The following is a 14,367-nucleotide window of genomic DNA, read 5'->3' on the forward strand; positions in this document are numbered from 1 at the left end:
AAAGGCAATCTCTGCTCAGGGTCCTTGAGTAGGCATAGTCTCACCAGAATGTGATCACCGGTTCTTGTTGTGTTTATTTTTACAGCTACCTTCTATTTATGGCAAGTGAATTACAGCAGGGATACACAATTTCCTTTTAAAATAAATAAATTCGCTAAGGTTAAAAAAAAGTTTGAAAAAGGAGTTATGGAAAGGAAAGTGCAGTGTAGGCGGGCTTGCCTCTGCGCACAGACTGACAGTGACACACAGAGGCACGAGGCTTGGGAAATGTTGACCCACCCAGGGCCTCACTGCTATGCTAGAAAGCTGAGGAACACAGGGCTGAGGCTCTTGCTAAGTCCTGCTGCAGGTTAGAGGCAGAGCTGGCTCAGAATTCAAGCCCTCCACTCCTGGCAGGTGACTCTTCACAAGGCGATGTCCGTGCTCACTCAGGAGGGATGGTGTGGAGAGGGTTCTCCAGCTGAGATTACAACCAGGGAGAGGAGCTGATGTGGGAGGTGCGGAGCCTCACAGGCTGGACTGACCAACTCAACTGCCTGTAAACCCAAAGCCCTTTCAAAGAGCTGCTGTCTGCCAGCTCTTCCCTCTCTCACATTTGCTCTGCACCATGGTGCTCATGGAGCTCCACGCAGGGCCAGCCTCACAGGGCTGTGCTGTGCAGCCAAGGACATGACGGATGTGAATGACTCTGGGAATGTGAGGGCTACACAAATGTTAGTTGTACTAATCTCCCAAACTCTCCTTGGCCTCTTTCCAGGCGCCTCTTCAACAGCCTGGGCTCCGAAGTGTCAGGAGATGCTTTAAGATGTGGTCTGGTGTCCACAAGTGCCCCCATGGAGCAGGCCACTAACATTTCAATAGGGACATAAACCAGGCTTAGTTTCCAGATGGAAAAAGGCCGACACATGGCTAACGTGCCTTCCTCAAGGGGTGGTCTAGGAATTCCTAGATCCAATCAAGCCATACCCCCAAAATGTTATTTTTGTACCTTTTAATGCAACGGTATTTGGGGAAATTAGTGGAAAAGGAACTGCAAAGAGTCTACAATCGAGTCACGTGAGTGACTAATTAGAGGGCCCTGGTTCTTTCAGGACGTTCTGTTACATTAATTCAAAATGTGACCTGTTTATTTTGCAAGGTCAGGAAGAAGCCTTACCTCCTAGAAAGCCAATGTGGCAATTAAATCAGAGTCACCGGAGTTTGCCTGAGGTAATGTATGAAAAAGGGCTTTGTAAACTGTACAAAAACAGAAGTGACCCCTGAGAAGTTGTCCCCTCTGCCCCCAATTAGGGGGGCACAGTGGTCTGCCCCTGGTGGGAGGCCACCAGTGAGGGCTTGTCTAGTTGAGGGAGGTAACTTGCAAGGTGGAAAGGGCACTGGAGCTGGGCCCTGCTCTGAGTCTTTGCTCTGCTCTTGGGAAAATCACTTCATCTCTGTGTGCCTCCACCACTGTGACATCTATGTGGCTCACGGTGCATTTTCTGTGGGGGTGGTGGGTATGGGGGGGGCTGTTGGAAAGGAGTTACACAGGTAGTAAACTTTTTCACTGTTATTGTAGCACCTATAGCTGCTCAGCATTGAAAATACAGCTGCGAACAAGGCCTAACTCAAGGAACTTGCAGCTGAGCAAGGAAACCAGATGTGGGTAGAACCAGGTCTCCAGACTGTTCGGGAGTCTGTATGAAAGACAGAAGTGATCAAAGAAACAGGGTCCAGATACCTGAGCGGCAATGAAGAAAGAGTGCTTAAGAACTCAGAGTTGTCAAGTTCTAGACCTTGGAGAAATTGGCTCTGTCCTGAATTTCCAGGCCTGTGTGCCAGCCAACATTCAGGCTCTGATACAGAGCTCCTGCGTCTACACTGGAGGGACTTAGCTTTTCCAAGCAGTTGGGCCTTCTGGGTAACAACAACAAGGCTTCGAGAGAGTTTACCAGTCAGTGACTTGCACCTTTATTCTGTCTCCTAGTGTACTATTATCTACCTATAACCATGGGCTAGTTACTAAGCCTTTGAGTCACAGTACCCCCATTTTTAAAGAGGCACAATTCAGGATCACTATCTACTAGCCTCCATTTTGACACCCCAAAACTCTGAGACTGAAAATTTTATCCAAATTCTTTTGGTGGCAAAACTGATCTGAACTGATGAGGCTCAGAATCTTGTCTTTACCCCACTCGTGTAACTATGGACATGACTCACTGCAGAAATAGCAATTTCTTTGATCACAAGTGAACCATCCCAGAACTCTGGGAATATTAGAAAGAATACAATATCTGTTTTCTTTCTTAAGTCCAAACATTTCTGAATTCCGGAATGCTTCTGATTTCAAGAGTTTCACTAAGGGTTTCTGACCCCCTTAAATTTAGTACCTATTTTATAAGGTCTCCTGCTCAGAATTCCCTTGTCACCCTTTCTTTGCTTGGAAAACATCCACAATTATTTCAAATGTCATCATGAATGAATGAAAAAAGACATTATTTTTTCTTGCTACTGGAAATATTGAACTTCTCTCTATAACTGGTATAAGAATTTGTTAATTAATAATCTTTGATGCAGGAGTAGAGAGGATCGGTGAGCAAAGTTTCCAGAAAACTTCACATACCCCAACTTCCTTTATCCTTGACACATGGCAATGTCCTGCTCCCAGGCCCTGCAGTGGCACCGAGCAACTGAAACAGCTTCTAAGAAATTCACAGTGAAAGGAGACACAAACCTCCCTGGACACTTCTCATCAGCTAGGAAATAGGCACAATTTTGCCTTCTCATTTCACAAACCAACTTAAAAGGACCCTGGCAGACTCCCCTAGGGGAATCCGGGTAGGTTGTAAATTAAGTTGAATTTTTTTGTTTTGTTTTAAGAAAACACTTTTGGAAGGAGCTCGCATACATAGCAGTGTTTCCCATTTAGAAAGAAAAATAAACACTCCTCCTCTGGACTGAAAGTCAAAACAAAATAATTCCAGCTGCTTGAGACCTGAGAAAGTCAATGAAACTGCCAAATACCAGTGATGCTGACCAGTGGGACCAGCTGAGAAGTGTATAAAGTGGGGCAGGAAAGAACTGTCCTGGAAGAAAATAAAAAATAATGTAACATAAAGTTAAAAAAAAAAAAAAAAAGCCCAGGACAGTTCAGTATCCAGGGCATGGCTATTAGTGATCTTGTCTGATTCATCTTTGAAACATCCTCACTCTTCACAAAAAAATAACTGGAAGATTCTATCCATGGTGTCATATGGTGCTGGGTTCCAATCTGCCTCCATCACTGAGATCATTTGTGATTTAGGGATAGTCACTCAACCCCTCTGGATCTCTACTGCCTCAAAATGACAAAAACGGTATGTCACAGGGGAGATGTGAAGATTCAACGAGATAAAACACCTCTCACATAGTAGGTGCTTCATAAAGGTATGCAAGGTGTGTAATGGGAATCCCACAATTTGGAATTATTTAAAATCAGCTTTCTTTGGGGGATGATTCTTATTCTCTCCAGCCTCCTACTAAAGAGGGGGCACAGAAATAACAGGTTCTGGTATAGGAAACAAAGCAAAATGAGTCATAAAAAGGGAAAAAGGAGTCAAACAAGGGCTCTGGAGTCACACAGGTTGGGTTTGAACCACTGCCCTTAGGAGCATGAATCCATGGATACTGGGCCTCAAGCTCCTAAAAGGAGGGATGGAGAGAAAGGAATATTAAGAGACGGAATATTAAGGGACTTACATTCAGAAGGTGCTCATGGCCTGTCGGTTCTCCCACCCACCCTGCCTCACCTACGCTTTGAGAAACTGACAGCTTTCTCTCAGCTATTTATTCCCTGACCCTCATAAATATTAAACCCTGAGTTTTTAAAACTCCTTTACTTTAGAATTTAGATGAATACAATGCACGGTACATTTAATATTTATTCTGAAAAGTTTCTGTGGGGTAGGGACAAATACCTACTTAATCCTAACCACATCTTTAGCTTTCAGCTGTGACCAGTTGATATTTTAGTGAAATCTTTCTTTATATATATCAGTGATTTTTAGCTGATTATCCTTGGGGGAGGATTAGGATTTTGATGACAGAAAGAGCTACTTGCCCTGTTTTCTTTTCCACAGGGACAACAAGCTTTTCTGTAATGCCCCACGCGTTCTCCTTGCTCTTTACACGGGGATTTTAGCAGGATGGTTCTTAGCCTCCGGGACCTGGGATCGCAGCCTTGGGCTGGAGTTGACACAGCTGGAGGCAGAGGGCCTCTTGGAGCCGCAGGAGAGCACAGCATGAGCTCTAGGAGGCTGGTTCCCAGAGGGTCAGCCCTGCTGAGTCAGCTGCCACCAGAGGAGACCTCTGCATTTTCACCTTAAGGACCCCAAAGGGCCGCCTTTGTCATTTAAAGCACATTCTGAATTAAGTCTTCTGGGGGAGAGGTCTCTTAAGGAAATAGAACAATAGTCCATTTAGGGTGGTCTCTAATGCCTTGAATTGGGGGGGGGGGTATGCTTATTATGAATACTGTTTTTAAATTCCATAGCAACCTTGGAAAGTTTCTCCCATTTTACAGATGGAGCAGTGATAATTGAGAGACTAAGTACTCTGCCTAGGGTCACGTATGTGGTACTCAATTTCAGAAAGCTAGACTCTAGCCCTTGCTCTCTTGGCTACACTATGGTCCTTGCATAGTTTGTGCTGCCTGCTCATTCATTCATTCACTCATTCTATTAACACTATGTAAGAAGATCTGTAAAGCCTGGCACCAACTTGTTATTTCTGTATTGTTGGAACGTTAACAAACATTGTTTCTTTTATAATCAACAAAAACACAAAGGATTATCCCATTAAATTAATTTCACATTTCTTTAATGAAAAAAATCAAATTAAACCCTATAAACATTTATTGGGCCCCTCATGCATCAAGGTCCACTCAACTTCATTTGAAGGCACTAGTTCCATGCCAGACCCAGCAGGGCCTTTGGCTCATAGAAAGCCTCTTGGTTTGGGGTTTCAGGGTTCAGGAAGTTAGCAGGCAGGGTTCAACTGTGGAGTGAAATTCACTGGCTTTTCCATGACCCATCAAGCCGAGAGCAACAAGCCACTAAAAACCCAGCCTCTATTCAGGCACAGAACACAGTTATTACAAACCTTTAGAGTGACACTTACAGCAAGGCCCTGAGAAGGAATCTCAAGTGTCTCCAGGTGCCCTGAGGAGCAGGAGCACAGAGGAACATAACTGAGCAGAGAGCTGTAGGTCAAAGTCCCCCCATCTTCCCTGCACGTCAATAATGCAATAATGCCATCATTTTCAGCAGAACTGAAAACAAAGTGATTGTTCTGGTGCACTTAATTATCAGAGGAAGAGATTAAGGACTATACTCTCTGGCCTTCTCTTTTACCTGCAAGGCTTATTTACTCAGAAATGAATATCATCATCATCATCATCATCAAATATATAATTTTTTTCTTTTTCTTTTTCCCCTAAGTAAGCTTAAGAAGGCTGCTGGACCACATGACACTGAAAATTAGCACACTTCAGAGATTGTTCTATAACTAGCAAGATGGGGATACTGAGGCCTGGAGAGGGTCAGTGATTTGCATGGACAATCAGCTAGTGAGCCATAGAGGCAGGTCTGCAACCCAGTTTTCCTCCCTCTCAGGCCAGTGTTTGGTGCATAATTTGGAACATGGGCAGCTAATAGGTATAAAGGAACAGTGACACCCAATCACCAAAAGGCCATGCCACCCTCAGGGAGCACAAGGGAAAAGGCCCTGGAGGATGGTTTGACTTTTGAACACAGAGAATCCTGCAGAAGAGAAACATCAAGGCCAGAGTAATCCTCTGATTTTCAAAGAGAGTAGAGGCTGGGAGGGGTCCTGCCTAGGAAAGGGGTAGAATAAATCACCTTTCGTTTTCATAGTGGGTGGGATGACTTCAGTTCTGTACCCAGAGGGGCTCAGATGACTTACCACGTGGCCTTCCATATCCTTCCAAGGTTAATGACTGTATACAGGCCGGGTTCCTAAGTGTAACATGGGGACAGGTTTCCCCTCTCCTTGCCTCAGGTTCTTTGTCCATGTGCTTGCTAAAATTCCTCCTCAATCTCAGGCACTGTGATAGGCCCTCATCATGCGGTCCTATATGAGTACCTACATGGGAACTAGATTGCCCCATGGGCGATACTGAAGACACAAGCTGGGAGGGGCCTATAACTGTCCAAAGTCTCACAGCAATAAAGCTTGTGTTAAGTACAATGATGTCTAATTGCAGAGCCCAGAGATCCTGCCTTATTTATATCTCTTTGAATCTCTGCCTCCTTTTCCAGAATCTGGTCTGGAATTTAGTGCCACACAGACACTAATAAATGTTTACAAAAGCAATGCACAAGCTACAGTGCTATTTGTGGGAAAGTTTCGATTCTTCTCTTCCTTGGGACTCAGGAAATCTTGGGGCCATTAGGAAGATACTGGGTTACCTCAGGTATATTGTTCCCCCATTTGAAGGCCTGAATCCTCTCCAGAACATATTTGCAAAGAAGTGGACAGTCCTCTACTGGACACAGAGAGGGCAAGCACCTTGGCTTAGGTCACACAGCACAGCAACTGACCAGGGGTTAAAGCTGCGCCTGCAGGACCCCAGTTAGCCTGGCACTCTTCCAGTATGCCCCCACAACTCTTCTCCTTCAGAGAGTCAGGGCAGAGTTTGGAAGAACAGTGCTTATTATGGGCAGATCCACGGTTAAGCCCATGGCTCTCTCTGTAGTCAGGGTTCTTGCCCTGCAGCTGCCTGGGCTGTCAGGGCCTCCTATTACCTGACAAGGTGAAAATTAGAACTTTAAAAGCCAGCAGTAGGCCCAGGGGAGTAGCCTTTCAGTGTTCTCATGGTTCATGCGGACACTGTAATACTGGCTGCTTAGGCAGGATTGTGAGGAGGATTGTAAAGCAGCAGGCGACAGAGGTTGGCATAGTCCCTGGCACAGAGGAAGTGGTCAACCGATGGGTTTTGTTTTAACCTTTTTCTTTCTTTCTTTTTTTTTCTTTCTTTTTTCTTTTTCTTTTCTTTTCTTTCTTTCCTTTTCGAGTGGATCTTTGCCTCTGTAGCTTCACCTGTCTCTGTCTCTACCTGATGTTTCTGTCTCCCTCTTGTCTGTGTGCTTGTGCATATATGTTGGAGCAGCTCTGCCTACCCCACCTCAGTGATGGGGCTGGGGGAGCATCCCCCCAACACTGCATATCCAATCGGGCTCTGGGGGCAGGAGCTGGGCTGCCTGAGCCTCAGAATTTCGCCAGGTCCCCCGACAACCCCTAGCCCCCCATGCACCAGGCCCCTCTGCCCCTGCAAACGGCCCAAACAGGCAGATTAACCAGCATCGCCAACGTAGAAAAAAAAAAACAACAACACAACAAACCACCTCCCACGAAAGTTAGGAAGAGAGAGGGACTTACCGTTCGCCGCGACCCCCAGGCTGGCGGAGCCACTTTTAACTAAGAATGAATTAGGGACAAACTCTTCTTCAGAGTCTGAGTCCGGGGTTGGCTGGGCCACACCGTTGCCTAGCAACCGCCTCTGGCTCTCATTGGCCGGAGGGGAGGGGGGCGGGGAGGGGGACCGCTCAATAGGGGTTGATGAAGCGGATGAACAATGCAAGGGAGCACCTGCGAACCACAAAGACAAACACAGACAGAAAAAAATAATGAAAATTGGTTTTGAGGCACACGGGGAGGGGGAGGGAGCAAAATAAAACACGCATTAACAGGGGGACGGGGCTTCCAACACCGGACGATGTGCTGCACACGTGGGCTGGGGGCGGGGCTGGGGGCTCCGCCAAGAAAGTTGGTGTAAACTCCTTCTGAAGAGGCCTCGGTGCAGGGGTGTGCACTGGTTGCAAAGAGGGTAGCTAGGAAACACACGGGAAGCCTCTCCTGCTTTGCTTGTTCCCTGAGAGAGGCTGGAAACCTGGGATCTAGTCCTGATAAAGCCTGGGCTGTCTTATCCAACAGCTGCCCCTGGGAGCAGTCACGTTGGGTGATTGCTGAGACTCAGCAAGTTGGCCTTTCTTCACTGAACTGAAATGATGTCACTGAACTGAAATGATGTTCTTATTAGTGAGATTTTAATCCGACATGCCTGGAACAGGCTCTGGGCCTCATAAGGGGTAGAGTGAGAGCTGGAGAGAATGATCCAGGACCCCCCTCTACTACTGGCATTCTAAGATTTCAGCACACTCATGTTTTACTTTTCTAAGATTCTACCATTCTAAGATTCTTCGATTCTGGCATTCTTTGCAAATTCTCTGAGAGCAAGAAACAGCCATTTTTTTTGCTCTTCTGTTTTGCCCCATTTTGGCATCGTGCCTGGCACACAGTGGGCACAAAATAAATATTTGCATGGTAGGGAAATTCCAGGAATCTAACATATGAGGATCCTTAGATTCTACTAATTTCAGATGAAATGATTCTATAAATTTATGACACTAACATTCTGGGAATTCCAAGATGCGATAAATCAGCGTGTTGGAATCCAAGTTTCTTATTTCAGGGTTCCGTGATTCTAAAATTCCAGCTTTCTATAGTTCTGTGAGCACACTGCTAACTCTTCGGAAGGAGGACAGACAGTGGCAGTGCTATTCTGGGCACGTGTGCAGTACATTGTCTACAGGAGGGAGCATAAGCACGACATATAAAAGTATACAGTACAGGACAAAGCATCCACTTGACTCCAGGGCTGCTTCTGTTCTCCCACCTTGACTGAGAGAAGGTTTAGGAAATAATCAGATCCATTTAGCTTTCCAATGAGACTAACCCGAAGGAAATACAAGGCAGCCCCATCATGCCAGCCTAAGATTTGGCGGGCTCTAGGGGAGGTGGCGGAGAGAGCTGCTGATTGTTGGGAAAAAACAACTTTTGTGGTCTTTTCACACAAGTTCAGTTTGTTTGGTTCACTGTCACCCAGTCCTGCAGGATCTTGCAGGTTCATGATCATGTCAACCCCTGAGCCTAACCACGGATGACAACATTTCAGAGAGTTGCAGTGTTTATAGAGTTGATTTGCATTAGAAATTCAGCTAGAGCAATTGACAGCACGTATCAGTGGCCATGGGACAAGCTCTGGGTCGCCTCCCCTCTCGGGTTTTCTTTACCTAAAAGTCTGGGTATGATTCATCTCAAAATTGTCCAAAATAATGTTCCCAGTTTACCTTGTAAGTACCTTCCCTGACATCATTGACCACTCAGCATTACAGGAGCAATCATTGCTTTCTCTGAATTAATCGTATCTTTAGTTCTGATGTCATGGCTGCCCCGCTATATTTGCAGACATCTGCAAGGCTTGTTCCTGGGGTACACTGCATTCTTCGCACGGGCTTTGGAATTCAATGGAATTGGGCTTGCATTACAACCTAACCGCCTAGTAGTTGTAGGAGCTTGGAAAAATTACTGCTAGCTCCACAGCTGTAAAGCTGGGCAACACTCCTCTTTTGCACAGTTGTTGTGAGGACTAGAGATGCTGTATGTGAACAGGAAGCATGAGCAAGGAGGAGCCCAGGGTCAGTGCTCACCAAGTATTGATTAAATTGAATGAAGCTGGCGCAGTAGACCTCTCCTGCCGCGCCCGCAGCTCCCCTCAGCAGTGTATTTTGGTCCATCTGCCTGTTCTGTTCCCCGCTCTGGTAAATTCTCTCACCCTCCCATGCTTCTGACTGTACCCAGTGCTTGTATAAATAAATACATAAATCTTAAAAAAAAAAAAGTGAATGAAGCCACCCCACGAAGGACCCCATTCATGATCCAGCTTCCTCTGCAGTCCCAGTTTTGGAAAGATTTTGTCAATCAGGCTGCATTTATTAAACAAATATACATTCATTTCCTCATCTTTTATTAACTAAAGACATATTATAATCTCCAATCACAGCTTCTGATGAGCTTGAGGTAACTAGTACCATACCATGCTGACTTGTTAGAATTCAGACAAAATTGAAGAAACAAGATGTTTCTTCCAGAGTGCTGTTCCAGAGTGCTTGTTACAGCCTCTTCCTGAGCAAATCTGTCAAGCTTTATGAAGGAAATAGTTCCAGAACTAAGAAAGTTGTTCTATCACAAACTTCAAAGACCCTGGGCTGGGCTGAACAGCACCATGCCCTCCGAGACCTCATGGCTGTTTCTTCTTCCTTCCACTCAACCTCCGGGACTCTCCTCAGGCCTCTGGAGTGGCTCTGAACATTCGGCCCCTACCGAATGGATGGCTTGAGTACGTCCATACTGACTCATGAGGTTTCTGTGAAGCACTGATATTACTGGAAACCTGCTATTTCCCTTTCTCTTATTAGCAGATTTTTACTTAAGTTGTCTAAAGTGGGGGGCACAGACCTAGTGACTCACTAGTTCCCACCCAGTCTTAGGGCTTAACCTCCTGGTCACCTCCTCCACCCATCCCCTGGAGTACCAGAAAATATTAGAAAGTACTTTTTATCTCACCCTTCTGAATATCTATTTTTTATGTTTTATAATGTATATAATACAAGGGAGCTCAAAACACATATAACGAAGCATTGCTATACCAATTCAGCATCTAAAGAAACAGGGTAGGGTAATAGTAAGAGTATGGGCTCTGAAACCAGACTGCCGCCATTTGAATTTTAATTCCACTACTTGCTAGCTCAATGACATCATCATTTGTAACTCAACATTCTCATCTGTATAATGGAAATTAAAAAAAGATAAAAAGAACCCCCAGGGTTTCTCTGAAGCTTAAGAGTTAAAACAAGTGACATGTTGAGAAGTGTGTGGCAGCCAGTAGACACCTAGCACGTGTTAGATGTCACTGTCATAAACATGTATCTGTAAAGCGAGGGATACTAACTTTGTCTTTTCTTTTTGTATAAGAGCAATGATGACTGCAAAAGTATAGCGCCCACTGTTTGAGTCCACAGACATTTCCTAAATACTCGCTTGCAGGCTGGAAGGTGAGGGATATACACACTGGGAGAGTCACTGTCTCAGATAGTGGGAGTGGAGGGCGAGGGTCACAGGGAGGAACAGGAGATCAGAGGCCAGGATGGGACTCGTTACAGCTGAAGGAGCTGAGAGAGGCTTTCTGGAGCCATTGAAGATTTCAATGGGAAGAGATAAAGAGGAAGGTGAGAGCATCATGGCAGAGGGAGGAGTACCCTGGCCTAAAGCTCTCATCCTTCATCTGGTCTCCAGCTACCTGCCCACCCCGCTTACCCCTTCAATTTCATGTGTTACCATTCACTTCTCAGTAGTTTGTTAAGATTTGTTGAGACATGTTGGCCTGTTCTCCATTTCCAGAAACTTACTGCTCTCTCTTTTGTCTAAGTTGCACGTGTTCAGGGCATCATTTGCAGGGAATCTCTTTGAATGGCACCCCGTGGAGCACAACTATAGTTTGCCTCTGAACTTTTGCACATATTGATTCTTCTCTTTCTTCTTCCTTTTTCTTCATCAATACTTCCTTCTGTGTCTCACTAGTTACCACCCAGTCTTAGGGCTTAACCTCCTGGTCACCTCCTCCAGGAAGACTTCCCAGATGCTTCAAACCTTGGTTTGGCACTCCTCCTGAGCTCCCACAGCAAGCCATACTTTCCCAGTGGCAACACTGCTCACAATGCACTGTTTATTTGTGTGTCTGCCCAGTAGCCTAGCTTATCCATGACCAGATTCACCAGTGCCTAGCACAGTGTCTGGGATATAGAAAGCACTAGTAAATATTTGTGAAATGAAGAAAGGAGGAAGGGGGAGCGAAGGAGAATACCTTGATTATGGTATGAAAGACCTATGTAAAGTGAAAAGTGAGAAATGTGTCTCTGAAGAGTAGGTTTAGGCCTTGAACACTAGGAAAACTGAGGAGCCAGGGAAGTTTTCTGTGAGGTGATAAGACTAGGACTGTGTTTTAGAAGAATCTGCTCTTTAGAAAGGCTGAAGGTCTCTGCTCAGTCACCCACATCTCCTTTCTCATTGGCTCAGTTCAGCCAGGACAATGAATGCCCACATGATCTGGGCATGCCTTTTGGGTGGGGCTGAGAGGCACACTCATGGAGGCACAGAAGAATGCCTAACGCCCGGAACCACAAGGGTTGAGGGTTGTCTTCCCCTTGTATTCTGGTCATCAATTGAAGGGAACCCAGTGTGCTACAATTTTCTACTGTGTCCACCATAAAGCAGATGGGCTGAACAAACCTCCCCATACCTTGCCTCAACAACTATGGGGGCCAGTGAAGGGGGAAGCCATTCAAGATTCTTTAGAGGAGCCTAGCTTATCTGGTTTCTAGTAGATAAGGATGGAAAAAGAAGGAAACAAATCAAGAGAATGCAGACACAGAGTTTGGGGGCACGGTGGGAGCAGGGACAACATTTGCAGAGCTACATCTGGAGCCCAGGAACCAGACCAGATGCTTGATGAGATCTTTTCCTCAGCACAACTCTAAAGGGAGGAAAATTCATCCCTATTGCAAGGTCAAGAAATGGAGGCTTAGGTCCTCCCTGGTGGCGCGGTGGTTGAGCACTGGGTTGCGAAGCTGCCTGCAGCCTCTGCAGCGCCAGTTCGATCCCCGGCTGCTCCCCGGCCACCGGAGGAGGGTCCCACATGGCACGCAGACCTCTCCTGCCACCCGCTGCTCCCCTCAGCAGTGTACTTCGGTCCTTCTGCCTGCTCTGCTCCGTGCTCTGGTTCTGGTGAATTCTCTCACCCTCCCGCGCTTCTGACTGTACCCAGTGCTTGTATAAATAAATAAATCTTAAAAAAAAAAAAAAAAAAAAAAGAAATGGAGGCTTAGTGAAGTAAGGCACAGGACCTGGGTGAGAACCCTTAACGGTAATGCTATTTCCATTGGGCGGTGAGAATTAATTTTATCAGCCCTGGTTTGGGGGAGGGAAAAGGAGAGTCCGGTCCGTCAGCTGAAACACATCCGAAGTGGGAAGAATGCAGGCTTCTATTTCCACAAACCCAGGATCAAAGCCCAGCATTACACTGACTGTGTAACCTTGATGAGTCCCTTTACCTGTCTCAGTTTTCTTTGAAAAGCACAGTGCTAATACCCACAGCAGCGTTGTCGAAGGGATTGACATTAGCTTGTAAGGTGCCCAGCAGGCTCATGGTAAGAGCTCAGCCCATATTGATCTCCTCTCCCACCCCTCTAGCTGGGGTTCTTTCATAGTAAGAACAGGGAGGGTTGAGGGGATAACTAATGACGGATCTCCAAACCTGCCAGTGACATCTCTATCAATATGCATTACTCACCGGTGTCATAAAAAGAGCAGGAGTGTTAGTGAGGTGACCATGATGTATGAAAAGAACATCAGACAGGAGGATCTGAGATGTGCAGAAAGAATTTCAGTTACTCAGACTTTTGTGTAAACTGATGATGGCTTGATTTAGCATTTGAAATGTAGAATTACGGCAAGCTAGTTCTCAAGGATGGGCCTTCTAGCATTTTGGATTCTGAGTATACCATGAGACTAAATATACAGAACATACTATGAGACTAAAGCGTGAAGAGCTAGCTGTTGGGCAAGTTTATTCCTGTGTTAAAGAAAAAAACACCATGCACAAAATGTACTTGTTTATACTTTTCTCAGCAGTCCAGAGAAAGCCATCCAAACACCCAAACTAGATCTTAGTGATCTACATTAAACCTCATATTGGTTCCAGGAGGGGAAAAGTCCTATTTACACATTGGGGAGGTGTGAGGCCCCTCAAACCAGCTCACCAGCTACGTGCTGCATGAATGAACTTTCTTTCCAGGTGTTTCTAGGATTATCAGAAGAGCCTCTTGATAACCTTTTACCTGGCAGCCCTGTACTTTAGGAGCCTGTAGATAAAACACTTAGCATAGTGCCCACTACACAGCAATTAATCAATAGATGACACCTACAGAAAACCAACAGAAAGTCCTAGACCTGCACAGGTTTCTCATCTCCATGAAATTGGTGACGATGTGTCCTGCCTGGGGGGGGCTGGTTGCACTTGAGCGCCTCACTCCCCTTTCTAAAGTCTCTACACTTAAAAATAAATGCATTCCTTGTTTTCTCATGTGCCAATCTCATATCTATTTCCTCTTAACAGAGCAGCCAGTTGCTTCACTGAACAGGGAAAATCATCTTCAGTTCTGAGCAAAGGATGGGGCATTGAGGAAAACTGGATCCTCTGCTATGGAACAGGATGAATTCCAGCTCCTGCTTGGGAGTAAGCTACGTTCACGGCTCTGCTTGTACAGCCCAGCCTGTCCACAGGGACCACAAACTGTCCATCTCTGTGTCTTGGCACAGTCTCAGCTCAGAAAAAGGTTTGCCAAACTGGTTCCCATAGTAATTTGTAATGGACAGGAATTCCCTCCTGAAAAGCATCTCAAAGTGCTAGAACTCTGAAATTAGAGCGCATAG

General features: G+C 45.7%; 1 protein-coding gene across 1 annotated transcript in view; it reads right to left on the bottom strand.

Moving 5' to 3' along the window:
- Positions 1 to 14,367, bottom strand: part of TENM4 (teneurin transmembrane protein 4) — a 451,821-nt gene that overhangs the window by 308,578 nt on the left and 128,876 nt on the right. The window contains 1 exon segment of the mRNA XM_037523044.2: positions 7,417 to 7,626. Within this exon segment, the coding sequence (XP_037378941.1) occupies positions 7,417 to 7,626 (210 nt within the window).

This window comes from Talpa occidentalis, unplaced genomic scaffold (genome assembly GCF_014898055.3).
Source record: "Talpa occidentalis isolate TD23 unplaced genomic scaffold, MPIMG_talOcc4v2.1 talOcc4.3, whole genome shotgun sequence".
NCBI classification, from domain to species: domain Eukaryota; kingdom Metazoa; phylum Chordata; class Mammalia; order Eulipotyphla; family Talpidae; genus Talpa; species Talpa occidentalis.